We start from the raw sequence: 17308 nt of genomic DNA on the forward strand, positions 1-17308 counted from the left end.
TGGGTCAAATCAAATCACAGCTTCAGCACTGCGCCTAAAACGGTAATATGCGGTCACGTGCACCCGCTTTAATTTCGAGTTTTAGTGTTTTAATTCAACCAGATCAACTACAAAAATGCTTTTATTTAAACGCCTGTGGTCCTATTAATTAATCATATATAATTCTGGAAAAATTAAACTAGCTCTTTATCTTATTATTCACTGGAGTCCACATGAATGAAAATGAAAATCAACAATAAAATAAATTTGGTATATATTTCTCCAGCCTTACATTCCATTATTCAAAAAAGCTTTTCATGATGCAACCTCTTTCTCTTTTCCACCTTCAACTGGCTCGTCAATGAATTGTGGAACTTCACTTTCATTATTCAAATAACTTGGTAATCCTGAACCAATCTCACCTTGTAATTCTTGTTCATAATCAATTTCATCACCTAATGCCTCTAATTCTGCATCTAATTCACCTTCACTAATTTCATCAGGAACATCATAACTTGTAGCAAGGGCATCTTGAAGCTCATTACTCTTCTCTATTAAATCCAGCATCTCATCCTGAAGATCTTCGATTTTATCAACATCAATTTTACCATATGTTTTCTTAAGTTGTTTATTTGTAGTCTTCATAGCATCAACTGTAATCATTGTATTTTGTAAATTATCAGTAGTCATTTGAGCTTGTGTCATATTCCAAACTTGTGAATCTAATTGTTGTTTTTGTGCTTCAATTTGACGACGTTGCTTCAACAAATTTAATGCACGTTGTTTTATGGTCTTTTTACCTGGACCTTCTCTCATACGACTTAACTTTTGTTGATATGTTTGTAGTTCTGCATTTATTTTGGCCAATTTGACATCCAATGATGATATTCTTTCTTCAATCTAAATCAATATTGTTAGTATTTTGAAAACTGGGGGATCTTCACGAGTCATCGCCACTCACATTCCCAACAGCATCATTTAATGTTGGCTTTGGTACATTGCTCTTGGATCCAAATAATCTATTCATATTTGAGTCTTGCACTCTCTGTAATCAATCACTCGGTAATTTGATAGTTGTAAATGACTTCCCTAATATCATCATAGGTTTGAAGCTATGATAATTGATTGCAAAGTGCGAAAAAATTAAAAACTGTGAGCCGGACACTACATACATACTACATAGTACACACACCATCAACCTTAAATGCTATGTTAAAAATACTATCGTCACACCTTAACTACATGCTAATTGGACTTTAACAAGCTCCAATAGTGATATGAGCCTAAATCTACACGATAATTGATAGTTTTTACCAGCTCCAAAATCACGTAGTATTGATAACTCTCTATACTATTGCTTAAATTCTTTTGGCAAAGGACTATGAGGTACTCTATTATAATCCTTTGATTGATCCCTGAAGTAACCACATTCATCTGGAGGAATGACATCTATTGGACTAGGGTTAACCACTCTCAATTGAGTGTGTCTTGGTGGTGCTTTTCTTCTTCTCTGTTGGTTTTGTTGTTGTATTTTACTTTGTTTTTTAGATGAATATAGCCCTGGAGGATGTTCTAATGGGAATATGTATCCGTCATTGGAGAATTGATAACGTTTGTCTAGTGATTTTCCTTGATTTTGTAAACCTGATTGAACATTATTCTCTTGTGGGTTTTGGTTTTCAGAAGATTCTTCACTTGAATCTGAACTTACCTCAGTGCAACCTTCTGTAGATTCATATGGAGCAACAACATCATTTTCTAATTTCATATCACTTAATCTTTGTTCTGTATGAAGTTTAGTGTTTTTGCCATTTTGAGATCTCAGACCTATCTCCTGTTTCTTAGCAATTCCCCTTCTGCTTAAAGTAATGGCATTGTAATTTTTGTGATATTGTGCAATAGTTATTCTAATTTCTAAAATCTCTTCAAATGATTTATCCGCCATCATTTCTTCCGTAAATGTATAAAGTTCAGGGTCATTTTTTGACGTTAATTTATCCGAGTCTCTAACCTTTGAGTTATGTTTCTTCTTTTTATCATATCGAGATTCAAGTCTAAGGATCTTTTTCTCAGGATATGGGACAAGTCTATATGGTAACAGAGTCTTCAGTTCTGATGTTTCTCTAACTTTTTGTCCTTTTAAAGCTGAATTGATGGGTCTTAAGGTATTATTTCTTGATAGCAAATCCCATTGGACTTTTTTGACAAAAGGCCCTTGAAAAATAGTCTGTCCTTTTCCTTGTTCTTGTCCTAATTGTTTTACCTCTTCACCATCTTTTAAAATACCATTACGATAAACCTCATAATTAGCTGCCCATTCTTGTCCATCAAAATCAATCTTCGGATCATCTTTAACTATCTTATTTATTCCTTTTGCCAGTCGATTACGCAGAAGATTGAACTTTTGTTTAACATCAAATTCCCTTCTTGGTTGTGAATTTTCATCAGAGCTAGAATCTGAATCTGATCCACTTGAGCTTATAAGAGCTCCCTCTCCATTCCCTGTGTAAAATTGATTATCTGAGTATAAACCTTTGGATTCCAACTCCAACCTTCTAAGCTCCTCATATTCATCATCTACAACTGCAACTGCATCCCCTAGCTCTTTGTCACATTCAAAATTCTCTATTCTGTCTAGCACATATCCAAAAGTTTCCACGTCTTCCTTGGAGAATATAGAATCAGTAAACGTATCATTCTCCGAATGATCATACCCTTGACCAATGGAACTATCATCAACATATCCATCTTCACCTTTGTAAGTCTCAATTGACTTCTTCGAATTAGAGTAATTAGCATCATTCGACCACTGATAGTCAGTTTCTAGCTCCTCAAACAAATCTAGTGTCTCATCATCCAATGACCGCAACACATCAATTTCATAGCTTTTAATCTTCTCATTATGATCGTCTGGATCAACATCAAGACTTGATGCTATATAGTCATCAACAATGCTGCTAGTAGCAGCCTCAGCTCCCCGATTAGAAGCTCTATACCTAGCTCCTTTATTCAATCTCTGTATGCTTATCACGTTATCAGCTAACTTCTCTGTCATTATTACCTGTCACCAACGATCTGATGTTGTTGAACAGAAAATGCGAGTTAAGCAGAAAAAAGTGGGTTTTCTGTTCAGTTATATATAGATATATCATTGAGAGGTTTAAATTGGATCATAAATCATATTTTTCGTGCTGACGTCTTGTATGGCAGTTGAATTTGGCTCTCATTCGAAAGCACAAATGGTCTCGAGAAGTTTAATTGATAACTCAAAATTCATAGTATTCACCTTTATGCACATTGTATTGCTTAGTCCGTACCCTTTTGATGTAAAGCTTCCTTCAACACTTTGTTACTATCATACTATCAAGATCTGATAGATCAATATCACGATTCACCGTATTTCAAATGTTCTTTAATAGCATTAGCATGTGTAGAAGTTGTAAATTATTGATTTATTGGAGATTACGGGCCCAGTAAAAAATACTCAAAACAATAATCCCGTACCGCACTATCAGGCAAATGATAGAACTACTTCATTTCAACAAAGACTAGAAATCACACAATTAAAGTGCTGTGTAATTATGGCACTTCTATCACACTCTAAAAGGCCAAAGTTCCTCTTTTCGCTACGGATTCAAGAACTAGCAAACATTCCAAAAGTATCAGGGGCTTGTTATGTCAAATGGTATCTTAAAGACTCGCCAACACAACAAACCAGAGGGCGTACTCAAAAAGTACATATCAAAGACCATAGAGCTTATTGGGGATATGACTATGAAGCATTAGTAAAGCTGGGAATAAATAGAAATAAATTACTGCAAGATAAAATTCTTGTTTTAATTGTTTACACTGAGAATTCACATCATCATCACCATCATCAAAGAACACACTCAAAGGATAATAATTCATCACTGAATCCAAACCCTCAAAATCAATTGGATCATCGCCCACTTATACCAGTTGATAAATTAGAAAACTTGGATGAAAAATTAATACCCACCACTGATCAAAAGACAACATTAGGTAAAATTGAAATAAACTTAGCTGAATATGTCAATTACGAAGAACCTACTTCGAATAGATATCTGTTACAACAATCCAAAATAAATTGTATATTAAACGTTAAAATTGGTATGGAGCTAATCAAAGGTGAAAAATCAGAGTTCATTGCCCCTTCAATGAAGAACTCAAATGTATTTAAAGGTATTTCAAATGTTTTCAATGAATCATCTGCTTTCCATGAAAGTATAACTAGACCAAGTTCTGCTGCTCCATCTCATAATAAGGCTAATAGTGCATCAGGTATGAGTAGTCCAGACTATAAAAACCATAAATCAACAATGGCTATAACTTCAGATCCTATTGTTGCTAAATTATATGAAAAAACATTCGAGATTTCTTGGGATCCTAGACCAGGTGAATTTACTGCTGGTGAAAGTGTTGATGATATATTCAATGGCGGAGATGGCTGGGCTAAAAACGAAGAAGGTATCAATCTGATTGATTTGGATATTGATGCTAATAGAACTCAAAATCCCCTACATCAAGTCAGTGACTATAAGGGTGATACTACAACCCAAGCTCTACTTAAAGAATCAGATATAAGAGAAGATTTGAAAAGTTGGTCTATTAATCATACACTTCCATAATAGAAAATAACATTCAAGAAAAAACTTTTGGGACTGATAATTGCTTGACAAGGTTCAAATCATTGCAATTGTTTGATGTGTGTATGAACGTGGATTATGCTGTGGTAAATCAACAACTGAAACATCTCTATGCAGTCTGAAACTTTTGAGATACCTATGCTTGCTATTGGTTCTGGCTGTTTGGGGTCTCGTTATAACATCATGATCATCTTTCATTGAAGGAGTAACATCACCGGCCCAATGTTGTTTTAATGAAGATCTTTTAGAAAGATTGTTAACTGAATGATACATTTTAACCCTTTTGGATAATTTTTCTGAAGATTCCGGGGTATATCTGTTATTGGTATTAGGACCAGCACTAGAAGGATGGGAATGATCAAATTTTTGCTTAACTTTATACAAGACTCTAGAATTTCTATCTGAATGTTGAGTTGGATTTCTTTTAGATTGATTCTGTGGTGTTCCTGGTGATGAGCTTGGTAATTTCAAAGATGGTAATGATACTTTTCTAGATGCTTTACCTGCACTTTGCTTGTTATGGAATATTGAGGAGTTTGTTGATGAGGGCTCTGGAGTCATTCTTACCAATATGTTATCATCAAAATCGATTGATTCAGCTTCACTGAAGCTATCAGCACTTTGGAGAAACCTCAATGGTGATTCATAAATTGATGCATTGATACAATAACAGTCTTCTCTGTGACACTTAGATGTTTCATCAAAATTTCCATAAATACATCTATACCTTCTATCATCATGAAACCCTTTAAACTTTCCCCTTTTAATATATGCTGTCTCAAACTTAAGGTCTGATTGTGGTCGAGGTGAACTGTTATTATATTTTGTATTTTCAATACTCAAATTAATGAATTGATAACTTTTTGGGCTTGGACTAGTTGAAGCATCCTCTGTGGGGTTTTCATTAGAATCTTGATTTTGGTTTGAAATTAAATGTGATTCATCTTCAACATGAACATTGTCTTTGACTTCAATCTTTGAGCCAACTGTTTTTTTATTCTCACTTCTGCTTTGACTTATTGAATAATCTGAATCTGATTTGGTTGAGTAAAGATAAGTGTATGAATCTTCTTCGTCTTCATCTTCTTGATTATCATCTGAACAACCCTCGCTCTTTATATCGTTTGAGCTAACGAATAACCAATGATCATGCCTTTTGACTGTGGTTTGACTTCTAGCTCTGTTGTTTCTTTTGATTGATTTCTTTGTGTTCATGTTGAGTGGTTAGGAATAATAAGACCAACGAAGTATTCTTCAATATATGTGCAAAAAAAGTATTAGCAATGGGATACAATATATGGATTTGATAACGTAGCAAATGTTTAATTCTGACAATCTATAGTTCTTATCATTAATTCAATATCAAGGTATCAAGGTTTCTATATTTTTAGGCGCTATAATTAATTTACGGGGGATATTCAACTTCGGCTTTTTGACACAAAAAGCTTCAAATTTATATTACCTATTAACCAAAATCATTAAATTCTATACAGGGCGTGCTAAAAACCACCCCAATGTTTAATCTCAAAACCCAAACCCAGATTGTTCCATAAATTCATAAAAATGCACACAAATAGCAAAAACTCGTACTAAATCAGCACCTTTTTCTTCTTTTTGAATATACCTAAAGTTGCCCTTTTATAAGGGGTAAACGAGCGACAAAGACTGCATGGACCACCAGCTTTATTACTTTGTTTTGTAGAGCTCAAAGCTTTGAAAACACAATCACCACAATATATATGACCACAAGGTAATATATAAGTGTTCTCTGGACTATCAAAACAAACTGCACAATGTGCATCCTTCAAAGTTGAATTCTCATTACGTGAAGCTTCTCTTAGTTGTTCCTCCACAGTTTTCTGTTGTGTATCTTTATCTTTATCTTTTGAATCATCATCGTCGTCTGATATAATGTAATACTCTTGTAAGTCGTCATCATCATCGACATCTATCACATCCTGAGGTGCTGGGGTATTTTGATTAAAAGATGGTTGAGACTGTACTTCAATTGGAGCAGTTGCTGGTGTTTGATTTCTAGCTGGTGTTTCTGATGCCACTTCCCTAGTTATCTGTATATCATTATCTTGACTGATATCACTCAGGTCACTTAAAGGTGTTGTTGATCTTGAGTTATTATGTGTATACGGTATATCATCGTCGTCTTCAGGCTCCACGATGTGATTATCTTCAGTCCTTTGGCGCTTGTTTGCAAGGGAGTCGTTCTGCCTCAGTGGTTCCTTTATATCTCTTGACCTTTTAGGCATTCTTTTGTGTGTGTGCTTCTCTTGGATTCTATCTTCTGGATGATACTTTTAGAGTAACCAATATGTGTGATACTTATTTGCCATAATCTTCGCAGATAAAAGAAACCAAAACAACACGTTAAGGGCTTAAATGTACACTCATCACATGATATCTTTAAAGGGCTTTTTAGCTCAAACACCCAAACACCAACAACTTATCGAATTTTCAGGTTCGCACTCATTTCGTTAAGCGCAGTGTTGATCGAGCCATTTCTAACTAGTATGTGTTCGCGAACAATCAATTTTCCCTCTGAGTTTCTGGCTAGGAGCAACAGTCACAGATTTTTTTTTTCATTTTCGAGAAGTCCCATTCTGGTGCAGAGCGAGGGAAGGTCTGTGAAAAATTAATATAGCGTTTTCTACATACAACATCAACTAGTGTTAGAAGAGATAGACAACCAGAATATAACATAACAATGTCAAGTGGTGCTTCAGGTAACAAATATCGTGTTTCAGTATGTCTATATCAAAGAAGCAGAGTTCAAATGGGTCATATATGAGTGTTTTATCGTATCATTAAAGAAAGAAATTTATCATTAAAGATTTGAATCATCAAAATTGAAATAAAGACATAGGACTAGGGAAAATATGTCCATATAATTGACTTTAGTGGAGCAGCGTAGTATCAAGTATTTCAAGGTTCCTATGAGATTAGAGCACATCAGAACTAGAAGATAACAATTATTGGAATATTAAGATTTGGCACAAATATTTAGTAATATAAAGGAAATTTTCAAATATACCAAAATAATAAATTGAAGAATACCATCACAAACAGATTAGGATTGAATTCGATACCATACAATATTGAATTACTAAGATTAGAACACTCATTTAACCCACATTTAACTCATATCTTTCAAAATATTTTACTAACAAATGTACTATAGTTAGGTTTACCAACCGGTGCCGTCATCAACTGTGCTGATAACAGTGGTGCTAGAAACTTATATATCTTAGCCGTTAAAGGTTGTGGTGCTAGATTAAACAGATTACCAGCTGCTGCTGTTGGTGATATGGTTATGGCCACTGTTAAAAAAGGTAAACCAGAATTAAGAAAGAAAGTTATGCCAGCTATTGTTGTCCGTCAAGCTAAATCATGGAGAAGAAAAGATGGTATTTTCTTATACTTCGAAGATAATGCTGGTGTTATTGTCAATCCAAAAGGTGAAATGAAAGGTTCAGCTATCACTGGTCCAGTCGGTAAAGAATGTGCTGATTTATGGCCACGTATTGCCTCAAACTCTGGTGTTGTTGTTTAAGATGTTTCTACTGTTACGTTTTTCTGTTATATAAATGATGTCAATTACTGCTATTACCATGGGGAGAGTTTAATACAAGAATATGTAAAATACGGGTTTTCAAGATCGAAATTGTAGTGCTTAAATTATAAAAAATTCTACGTAGAACGAATATTGAAAAAAAATCGTGAAGGGCCACTACTTTCAAACTCAGTTATTATTCTTCACTATTGTTAAAGTACGAGAAGGTTAAAACATCAACAACGATTATTATTGATCTAAGTGAAATTCGAGCTTCTGTGCTATGTTATTATGTCTAGCAAGTCCCTCTTCAATCTATTAGGTGAGTGCTTCTCGTGGAAATTAGGGGGTCAATGATAATTGAAGTCATGAAAATACTAACGCAATTTTTAGTCAAACTTGAATCAAGCAAAGTAAAAGACAGAAATGATGGGTTATCAGGTCTTGAATCATATATCAGTTCAAACTCCAATCTCAATAATAAGGATCTCACAAACTTGTGTCAAAGTCTTTTTGGATTTTTAGAGGCCGAAAAGAATACATATAGGAAGAATCAAACTACCGCTGTGGAATCCAGACTACAAACATCAAGTTATCTTTTGAGAAAAGTAATAGTGCAAAATGTCCAACAAATGAAATTCAAACTTGTCAAAGAAACACTTAATAACTCAAGAGAAGCCTTGTTTACCCATGATGATGAGATCATAAGGCCGTTGGCTTTGAATATTTCTAAAATAATACATGCTATCATTGCAACTGATGAGCATAGAGAGCATATATCAAGTAACGATTGGATAAAGTTACTTGAGAACATATTAAGAATCTTAAACAAACAATTGTCAAAAAGTATGACTGATAAATTTGTGTCGGAACTTTTGGGTGCTTTAAAAATAATGGTGGTTCATCCCCAGATGGTTATCGAAGATTTAGGGTACGACCTTACAGAATTTTTAGTAAAATACTTCAATCTTATGAAGAAAGAAAATTCATTAACATCATCAATACTAGAAATAACAAATCATTTGATAATACAAATGAGTACTAGTAAGATACGGTATAGTGTGAAACTTGTAAGAACTGTTGTCAAAGTTGCAGGTTCAATGATTAGTACAAATTATGAGTCTCTTAAAGATCAGTTACTTGTCTTCGGATTGGTTTCAAGTGACTTCATCCTTGAAAATTTACCCAAAATGATTGATGTTGAAGATTCACAAGGAGACATGACTGATGATGATGGTATCAGGGATGATTTAACATATTGGTTAGATCAATGGATTCAATTGATAATCAGAAGTCCTTCGGATTCGCTATCTTTAAGTGATATCGATTTTACAAATGAATCCCAAGTAAAGAACACTTGGTTTAAATTTGATGGTATTAGGTTGACCCAAAATGGAAACTTTAAATCGTGGCTTGTTGTACTCTCATTAACAAATTTGATCTCTGTTTTATATCATCTTCATAAACCGCAAAGGTTGATGATTGAAGCTCCAAATAAAAAAAGAAAGCTAGATGTTCAATCTTTTTCGAATGTTATAGAGCGCTCATCTGGACCTTTAGAACTTTTGAACCATTTCATTCATTCTGGTGACGTTCGGTTACAGTATTTGGGATTCCAAGTGATGATCTTCTACATCCATAATCATGAATTGGACTTTAGATATTTCAAAATTGATGAAATAATTGCATTCCATGATAAGCCTGAGGTATCTGGGTATGCTTCACTTCTTGTTGGTACCCTACTAAAATATGGGTGGAAATTAACTACCAACCAATTATCTCAGCTATTGAGAATCAATCTACAAATGCTCAAAGATAGATCTTTAGTGAATATTTCCTCACAAACAATAATTTACATACTAAGCACTCCTGGTTATGTTCCAACTGACTCTTCTTTGAAGCTTCAAATCCAAGCTATGTTTGAATTTTCTGAACTTAACGGGCCTGTTATAATTACCAACAATTCTTTAAAATTTTGGGTTTTGTTCTCGCAGTTGGGGAAAGAATATAGGTCAGGGAATAAGTTTGCAGGGGATAGAATTATTGACTGGCTAATATCCAAGTGGGATTATGAATTGGTTTCTAGTGCTGCCAATTTTCCTGAATTTGTTTCCTGGTTAGCTGGTCTGGAATTCTCATGTCAGGATACAGAAATTATTTATGAAAATCAATTTTATAATTTCAATTTAAGGTGGCTGTCAAGGTCTGATTTAGCTGGTTATATTTTGTGTCTTGATAAACCAGTTTTGAATATAGGAGTTAAACCAAATTTCAACATTTGCAAAGTTGAAGCTGATCATGAAGGACTATCACAAATTGTTGATAAGCTGCTATACACTATGGAACTGTATGACTCTCAAGGGGATATTACTCGGTTGTTCAAGCTGGTGAAAGACTCCTACTTCATATTTCAAGTTATTCAGAGAAATATGCATCTTGAAAGCTCTACGGAGAGGTTGAAATATGACATTAGAAGGTATATTGAAAACCTTGATTCTGAAAATTTTGCATATATTAGTGAAGCATTGTTTCAATTGCGTGAATGCAAACCTTTAAACGAATCTGGGGAATTCATTTTTAGTTGTTTTGATATACAAGAACTAGTTTCAGATTTCAAAAAGGCGAATGAAAATTCAAAGCTCAACAGGTCAAGTGCTGACGTTCCGATGGTTATGAATGAATTTGATGACTTTGGTGACATCAGAAAGGAAAGCGATGAATTTGAATCACAGGTCAGTAAAACATATTTTGATGTCGTTAGCTATAAAACCAATGAACAAAGGCTATTAGAGTTCATCATTTCAGTTTATTCTAGGTTTTCTAATACAAAAAATGTGAATACTACTATTGATCAGGCTATTAGGTACCTAGAGGATGTTGATCCTGAAGTTTTTTCAAGTGCATTTTTCACTTTGCTTGAGTATTTAGATAAAGTTGAAACCACAAAAATCCAAGCTTTGTCAATTAGCAGATTGTTGAGACTGCTTGGTAATAAGCTGCTTTCTTCATACAAATATGAAAGATCTCCAATCACTATCGTTTTAGCTTCAAGACTATTCATTGCCTTTACCAAACCCTGGCTCCAACGAATAAATGAAGATTGGGCATCCGATTATTCAGATATGTTCCAGTGGATAGTTGCTTTAGCAGAAAAGGGTTTGATTACAGAAGAAATGTCTTCATATTATTTCACAAAGTCTATATTTGTTAAGCTTTCACATGAATCAGATTTAAGCACTCAAGAGGCTGGTATCAATATGTTTCAAAGATCTACTAATCTTAATAAAATCAGACTTTGCTCTGATCTCAAGTCATTCTTGGTAACGCTACCTTTTAATGATCAGATACGTTGTTTTGAAGATCTTAATAAAGGATTTGTCAATCCTCAAACACTAGATGATTTAGCTGCTACGTTTTCATTTTGTCTCAGAGAATTATTTACTATATCATATGCAATTTTTATTCATGGATTATCCAAGTTATTGTTAAACTATGGTTATCTTCATTTCAAACCATATGTTGAAGCTGCTATTCTTCCAGTAGCCGATTCAATCAACTCAAATAAGCTAGTCATATTTGAAATAATGAAGGTTTGGCTTGATAATGACAAGGAAATTGATACTTTTCCATACAGGTTACTAGGTTTTGATACATTTGGTGAATTTATTGAGAAGCGAGCTAATGTTATTTACGCGTTGCTTATCTCTAGCAGAAAAACAAATACAAACATTATAGTGAATAACAAAGTGTTAGGTGGCGAAATTGATGAATCTGAACTTCTGCTTGATACTCTATCATATTCAATTCCACTTTCTTTCATCAAAGGCGGTAGAAAAGGTGAAATTTTCAGTTTAATTGGTCAAATTTATGATTCAAGCTTGATAGATCATCAAAGAATACTTTTGGTACGCAACTTTTTGGATTTATGTGACTATTCAAGAATCTCTGATTTTATGAAGTATGCACCCGAAATCAAAGACCATGAACTTTTGAAGCTTCTATTTGTGGGAAGTCCTCCTGATCTATTTTCGTTGGTGAATATCAAAATCCCCATGTCTGCTGTCATTCATGAGATAAATCAAATAACAGATCAGGCCTCTACCAAATTTTGGAGCATTGCTACTGTCGGATTTCTCATCAAAGGTACTCTAGAAGTCCTTCCAACTATTTCAGATTCTAAAGAGAAACTACTTGTGCTACGAAAGCTGAGACTTATATTTATTCTTGGTTTTGATAACTTAAAAAATGAGCACATACTATTTCTGGTATTGGATCATGTATCGTCCCTTTTGGTGGATGATATTACGCATGATGATGCCTCTGAAATCATTGTCTTTCTTTTGACCATTATTGATGAAGTTGAACATCAGAACGACCGCTATTGTGAATTAGTTTTGAAGATTGTCCTTCAATTGTCAAAATATAAACAAGAATTCGGAAGAATGAGTTATCCTGTTGAATGCAAGATAATGGATATTTACTCAACCTCGAAATTTGAAGGGGTTTGGAAAAGTCTTTTTATACCAATGATACATTTGTTGACCACAAATATTACCGCCCTTGAAGAAACTCTTCTTTTAGAAACTGATCCAGCTTCTAGACAAACGCTGTCACGGTCTAATTACGTCTCAATTCATGGAATTCTCAGATTTGCTGCTAAACATTTGAATTCAAGCTCCCAGGACCTTGTGTTACAATCATTGGATTTACTTTTCAGTCAGGTACCGCATTTAAATGAGTTTTTCTACAAATTAAAGACTGATTCTGCTGTCTCAAAACTCCTAAAAGAATCTCAGCTCTTGTTCAGCGTTACTTTTGATCACTTTAGAGCGAGGTATTTAGGAAGACATTATACATTGACTGGTGATGAACTTAACTCATCTAATAATGAGCTTTCTAAAAGTTTTGAGGATCATCTTGAGCAAAAAACATCAAACTTGGAATCTCTTACTGATGCTCTCATTCGCAGAAGAACTGATATATCAAATGTCAAAGAGCTCGTTCTCATTGATGACTATCTTGGTATGGGACTTTATGAGTATAATCGAGGGAATTTGGAAGCTTCTAGTATCATGAAGTTTGATTCGCATTTGAAAGACTTGGTGAAATTATTGGTTCCTCTTGACTGGTTTATTTTCAGCTCTATTCATTCAGATCCTATCACGGTTTATCCCTGGTCTGAACTTGCTTCTGTTTCTAGCTTATCTGATAAAGCAACATCGATATGGTGCCGTGACATTATATTATCTGTTCTCAGTTATTTGAATGAAAATTCATTTCTCTACAAATCATTTTCCACATATTTGTTTCAGTTTCCATCCATATCAGAGTCCATATTTTGTGATGTATTATTATTTTATTTAAGACAAGGTAGATCTACAGAGGAAAAATTGTTAATAAAATTGATAAATAATACCATGAATTTCTCTGAAAATTCAAAACTTGTGAAGGAGAAGGCTAGATTGGTCTTGAAGCTTATATATTTCATGAACATTGGTAAGGAAGATATCAAACAATTCAGAAATGTATTAGGTCATTTAGACTCACAAGTCATTTATCAACTTGCTTCTAGTATGAATATGCCAAAATTTGCACTTTTAACCTTCGAGGCGTTTTACAGTGATCCAACAAATAAATCACATTTTTCCTGGGTTGACGATTCAAAATCTTTGGAATCTATTTATAATCAATTAAATGACAAGGATTTATTTCATGGACTTCCAATTCAACCATCTTTAACCTATGCAATGGCATCTATGAATAGAGAGAGTAAAAATAATTGGAGAAATGTTGTTTTCAGCAGTGCAAATTTGGACTCCTCTATAACATTACGGGATTATACAAACTTTGATTTATATTCTTCGAAGGAGATGGTATTAAACTCATTAGTTAAAAATAGTCTTTTGGGTGTATCTGATATGCTTAATGATCAACTGGATCCTCAAGAGCGTTTGAAAAGGAGTTATGAATGGAGCTGGAAGCTTGGTCAATGGAATTTACCAGCTTCTGAATCCCCAAAATCTGAAGATGAATTCATATATTGCTGTCTCAAAGGTGTTCATGAATCTAAGAATTATGAAAAGTCCTTTTTCGAAGAATCTGTGAGAAAACTTTTAAAATCACAAGACAATAAGGAAGTCAATGTCACAAAAACATTAGCCTCATTATATAATATTGAATTGATTCAATCACTCGATAATTCAGATCTCATTGAATCTAGTGAAGAGTTTTCTACTATCAAAGATGGCTGGTTTAAACAAGCTTCATTTGCTGATATTGAGAATTTACTTTTATCCAGAAGGATTTCATATGGAGAAGGTAAAGTCAATTGCAGCTCTACAGATAATGTTTTATTTCAAGCTCTAGAAATTCAAAGATATACATCACTTTCAAGATCTAATAATGAAATTCAAAGGTCTACAAACTCATCAATGCTTTTAGATAAAATTGTGAGATCAGAAACTAATTTGAATATAAACAAATATTTGTCTAAAGTTTCATCTTTTGAAACTGCTTGTACATTGTGGGATCAAGGTGAGACTGCCATATCAATTGAGATGTTGAAAGATAATTTAAAGAATGATATATCCAAACCAAACAATGTATTGATAAATGGTCTTGATGTTTTTGGATCTGTTTTAAATGCTTATCTAGTTAAATGGACTTCAGAATCAAGACAAGAAAAATTTGAAAATATAATGCAAACATACGTTAATGATGCCTTACGTGGTATAGAGGATGTCACTTCAGTAAAGGATAAATCAAAAGTTTATCATATATTAGGTTATTTTTGTTATAAACAAACAACTCTTCCTGGTGCTGAAGAAGAAGTTCAAAGACAGGAAAAATTATTGAAAGAAAAACATGCTGAGCTTCAAGAATTGAAAATTATTATTCAAAATAAATCAACACCTGCTGATGAAAAAAAGAATGCTAAAAGATATTTCCAAAGAATGCAATTACAATACGAATCAGATAAAGATTCATATAATACTTTATTTAATAATAGAATTGTTTGTATTGAAAAAGCATTAGAGTTTTTCTTGAATGCAATTTATATTGATGATTCTTATGATGATGAAGATATTGATAAAATTTGTGCACTTTGGTTAGAATATTTTGATGCTGATAATATCAACAATATTTTCAGTAAATGGATCAATAAACTTCCATGTCATAAGTTTATATCTTGGTTGAATCAATTAGTTTCACGTTTAGCAGATGAAAAAACTAGCTTTCAAACAAATTTACAAAATTTATTAATTAATATTTGTTTCAAACATCCTTATCATTCACTTTATTTTATTATGAATTTAAGAGTTCATAAATTATATCAAATATCTCGAACAGATTCAACAATTCATTCAAGAAGTGCAGCTGCTGATAACTTATGGAAAACTTTAAGTTCCAAAAATAGTTCATTTCATAAAGATATTCTTGATCCAGTACAATCAGTGAGTTCAAATGCATTAACTTTAGCTACTGAAAAAGTACCAAATAGTGGTGTGAAACAAATGAAATTGGATAATTTAAAAGTTGGTGATTTTTGGATTAATCAATTAAGAGATTTAAATATCCCATTACCAACAGCAAATCAATTATCAATTAATCCTAGTGGTGAATATGAAAATGTTCCAAAGATTGTTAATATTTCACCTATATTACAAATATCTTCATCTGGTATTAGTTTACCTAAAATTATGAGATTACAATTATCTGATGGTAGTAAACATAAGATGTTATTAAAAGGTTCAACTGATGATTTAAGACAAGATGCCATTATGGAACAAGTTTTCGAAAAGGTTAATACAATTTTAAAAAATGATAAAGAAACAAGGAAAAGAAGTCTTAAAATGAGAACTTATAAAGTTGTTCCATTAGGACCTCAAGCAGGTATGATTGAATTTGTTGCTAATTCAATTGCATTAAGTGATATTTTAAGACCTTTACACTCCAAAGATTCTATTTCATTTAGTGAAGCTAGAGAAATGATGAGAAATTGTCAATCATCAGGAACAAGGGAAAGATTAAACGTTTATTTAAAGATTTGTAAAGAGACACAACCAATATTTAGACAATTTTTCATTGATACTTTTACAAATATTGATGAATGGTATGAATCTAGACAAATTTATACAAAAGGTATTTCAACTAATTCAATTGTTGGATATATGTTAGGATTAGGTGATCGTCATTTAAATAATATTTTAATTGATAAAGAAACAGGTGAACCAATTCATATTGATCTTGGAGTTGCATTTGATCAAGGTAAATTATTACCAGTTCCTGAATTAGTTCCATTTAGATTAACAAGAGATATTGTTGATGGATTAGGTATTACTGGTGTTGAAGGTAGTTTTAAAAAAAGTTCAGAACATGTTTTCAGAGTATTAAGAGAAAATGTTGAAAAAATTATTGGTATATTAAATGTTTTAAAATATGATCCACTTTATTCATGGGCTATATCACCAATTAGGAAAAAAAGATTACAAGAGATTGAAAATCATAGTAGTGTTTCATCAAAATTTAATGTTGAAGGAGATGGATCCGATGCTGCAAGAGCTGTTAAAGGCGTTGAAACTAAATTAAATGCAAATGGGTTAAGTGTTGAAGCAAGTGTTGAAGAATTGATACAAGAAGCTACAGATTATAAAAATTTGGGAGTTATTTATTTAGGTTGGACACCATTTTATTAACATAGCTATACGCTATACGTTATTTATAATATTATAATCTATAATTAGTTGTAAAGAACCATTAAATGTAGTCCAATTAAGCTTCTTGGCAAGTAACTTGAGTATATCTTAACAAGCAATATAGTACATCGCTAAGCCTGTCATTTAGGAAATGTCAAATGAGTTAAAAATAAAGATTAACGGTTGCTTATATGACATGCTTTAAAATTGGTATATAGACGAAAGCTTATCTTCGCTTATGTGAGTGCTGAGTAATCAAGATAAGATAAATTAAATTTAAATTAAATTATTAACACTATAGAGAGAACTTTTAGAGAATGTCTTATATTTGATCTTTTCTCTCTCTAATGAATCTATTATCAAGTGATTTAAAGCATTTTTGAATTTTAAAGATTTTAATT

At 32.8% G+C, this 17308-nt stretch overlaps 7 protein-coding genes across 7 annotated transcripts; 3 read left to right on the plus strand and 4 right to left on the minus strand.

Annotated features, from left to right (window-relative positions):
• Positions 1–294: 294 nt before the first annotated feature.
• Positions 295–1006, minus strand: VPS60 (Vps60p; the record flags this gene model as incomplete). The annotated part of the gene is made up of 2 exons (XM_011272871.1): positions 295–879; positions 977–1006. The coding sequence occupies 2 exons, from the start codon at positions 1004–1006 to the stop codon at positions 295–297; spliced, it is 615 nt and encodes a 204-aa protein (XP_011271173.1).
• A 324-nt stretch (positions 1007–1330) lies between these two features.
• Positions 1331–3034, minus strand: BN7_6579 (uncharacterized protein; the record flags this gene model as incomplete). Its single annotated transcript, XM_011272872.1, has 1 exon — positions 1331–3034. The coding sequence occupies one exon, from the start codon at positions 3032–3034 to the stop codon at positions 1331–1333; it is 1704 nt and encodes a 567-aa protein (XP_011271174.1).
• A 526-nt stretch (positions 3035–3560) lies between these two features.
• Positions 3561–4628, plus strand: BN7_6580 (uncharacterized protein; the record flags this gene model as incomplete). Its single annotated transcript, XM_011272873.1, has 1 exon — positions 3561–4628. The coding sequence occupies one exon, from the start codon at positions 3561–3563 to the stop codon at positions 4626–4628; it is 1068 nt and encodes a 355-aa protein (XP_011271175.1).
• A 54-nt stretch (positions 4629–4682) lies between these two features.
• Positions 4683–5861, minus strand: BN7_6581 (uncharacterized protein; the record flags this gene model as incomplete). The annotated part of the gene is made up of 1 exon (XM_011272874.1): positions 4683–5861. The coding sequence occupies one exon, from the start codon at positions 5859–5861 to the stop codon at positions 4683–4685; it is 1179 nt and encodes a 392-aa protein (XP_011271176.1).
• A 374-nt stretch (positions 5862–6235) lies between these two features.
• SLX8 (SUMO-targeted ubiquitin ligase complex subunit SLX8) lies at positions 6236–6910 on the minus strand (the record flags this gene model as incomplete). The annotated part of the gene is made up of 1 exon (XM_011272875.1): positions 6236–6910. The coding sequence occupies one exon, from the start codon at positions 6908–6910 to the stop codon at positions 6236–6238; it is 675 nt and encodes a 224-aa protein (XP_011271177.1).
• Positions 6911–7365: 455 nt separating this feature from the next.
• On the plus strand, positions 7366–8211 carry BN7_6583 (60S ribosomal protein uL14; the record flags this gene model as incomplete). The annotated part of the gene is made up of 2 exons (XM_011272876.1): positions 7366–7384; positions 7844–8211. The coding sequence occupies 2 exons, from the start codon at positions 7366–7368 to the stop codon at positions 8209–8211; spliced, it is 387 nt and encodes a 128-aa protein (XP_011271178.1).
• Positions 8212–8564: 353 nt separating this feature from the next.
• TEL1 (DNA-binding protein kinase TEL1) lies at positions 8565–16907 on the plus strand (the record flags this gene model as incomplete). The annotated part of the gene is made up of 1 exon (XM_011272877.1): positions 8565–16907. The coding sequence occupies one exon, from the start codon at positions 8565–8567 to the stop codon at positions 16905–16907; it is 8343 nt and encodes a 2780-aa protein (XP_011271179.1).
• Positions 16908–17308: the final 401 nt, after the last annotated feature.

Source organism: Wickerhamomyces ciferrii, contig 00291 (genome assembly GCF_000313485.1).
Source record: "Wickerhamomyces ciferrii WGS project CAIF00000000 data, strain NRRL Y-1031 F-60-10, contig 00291, whole genome shotgun sequence".
Classification (NCBI taxonomy): Eukaryota; Fungi; Ascomycota; class Saccharomycetes; order Phaffomycetales; family Wickerhamomycetaceae; genus Hansenula; species Hansenula ciferrii.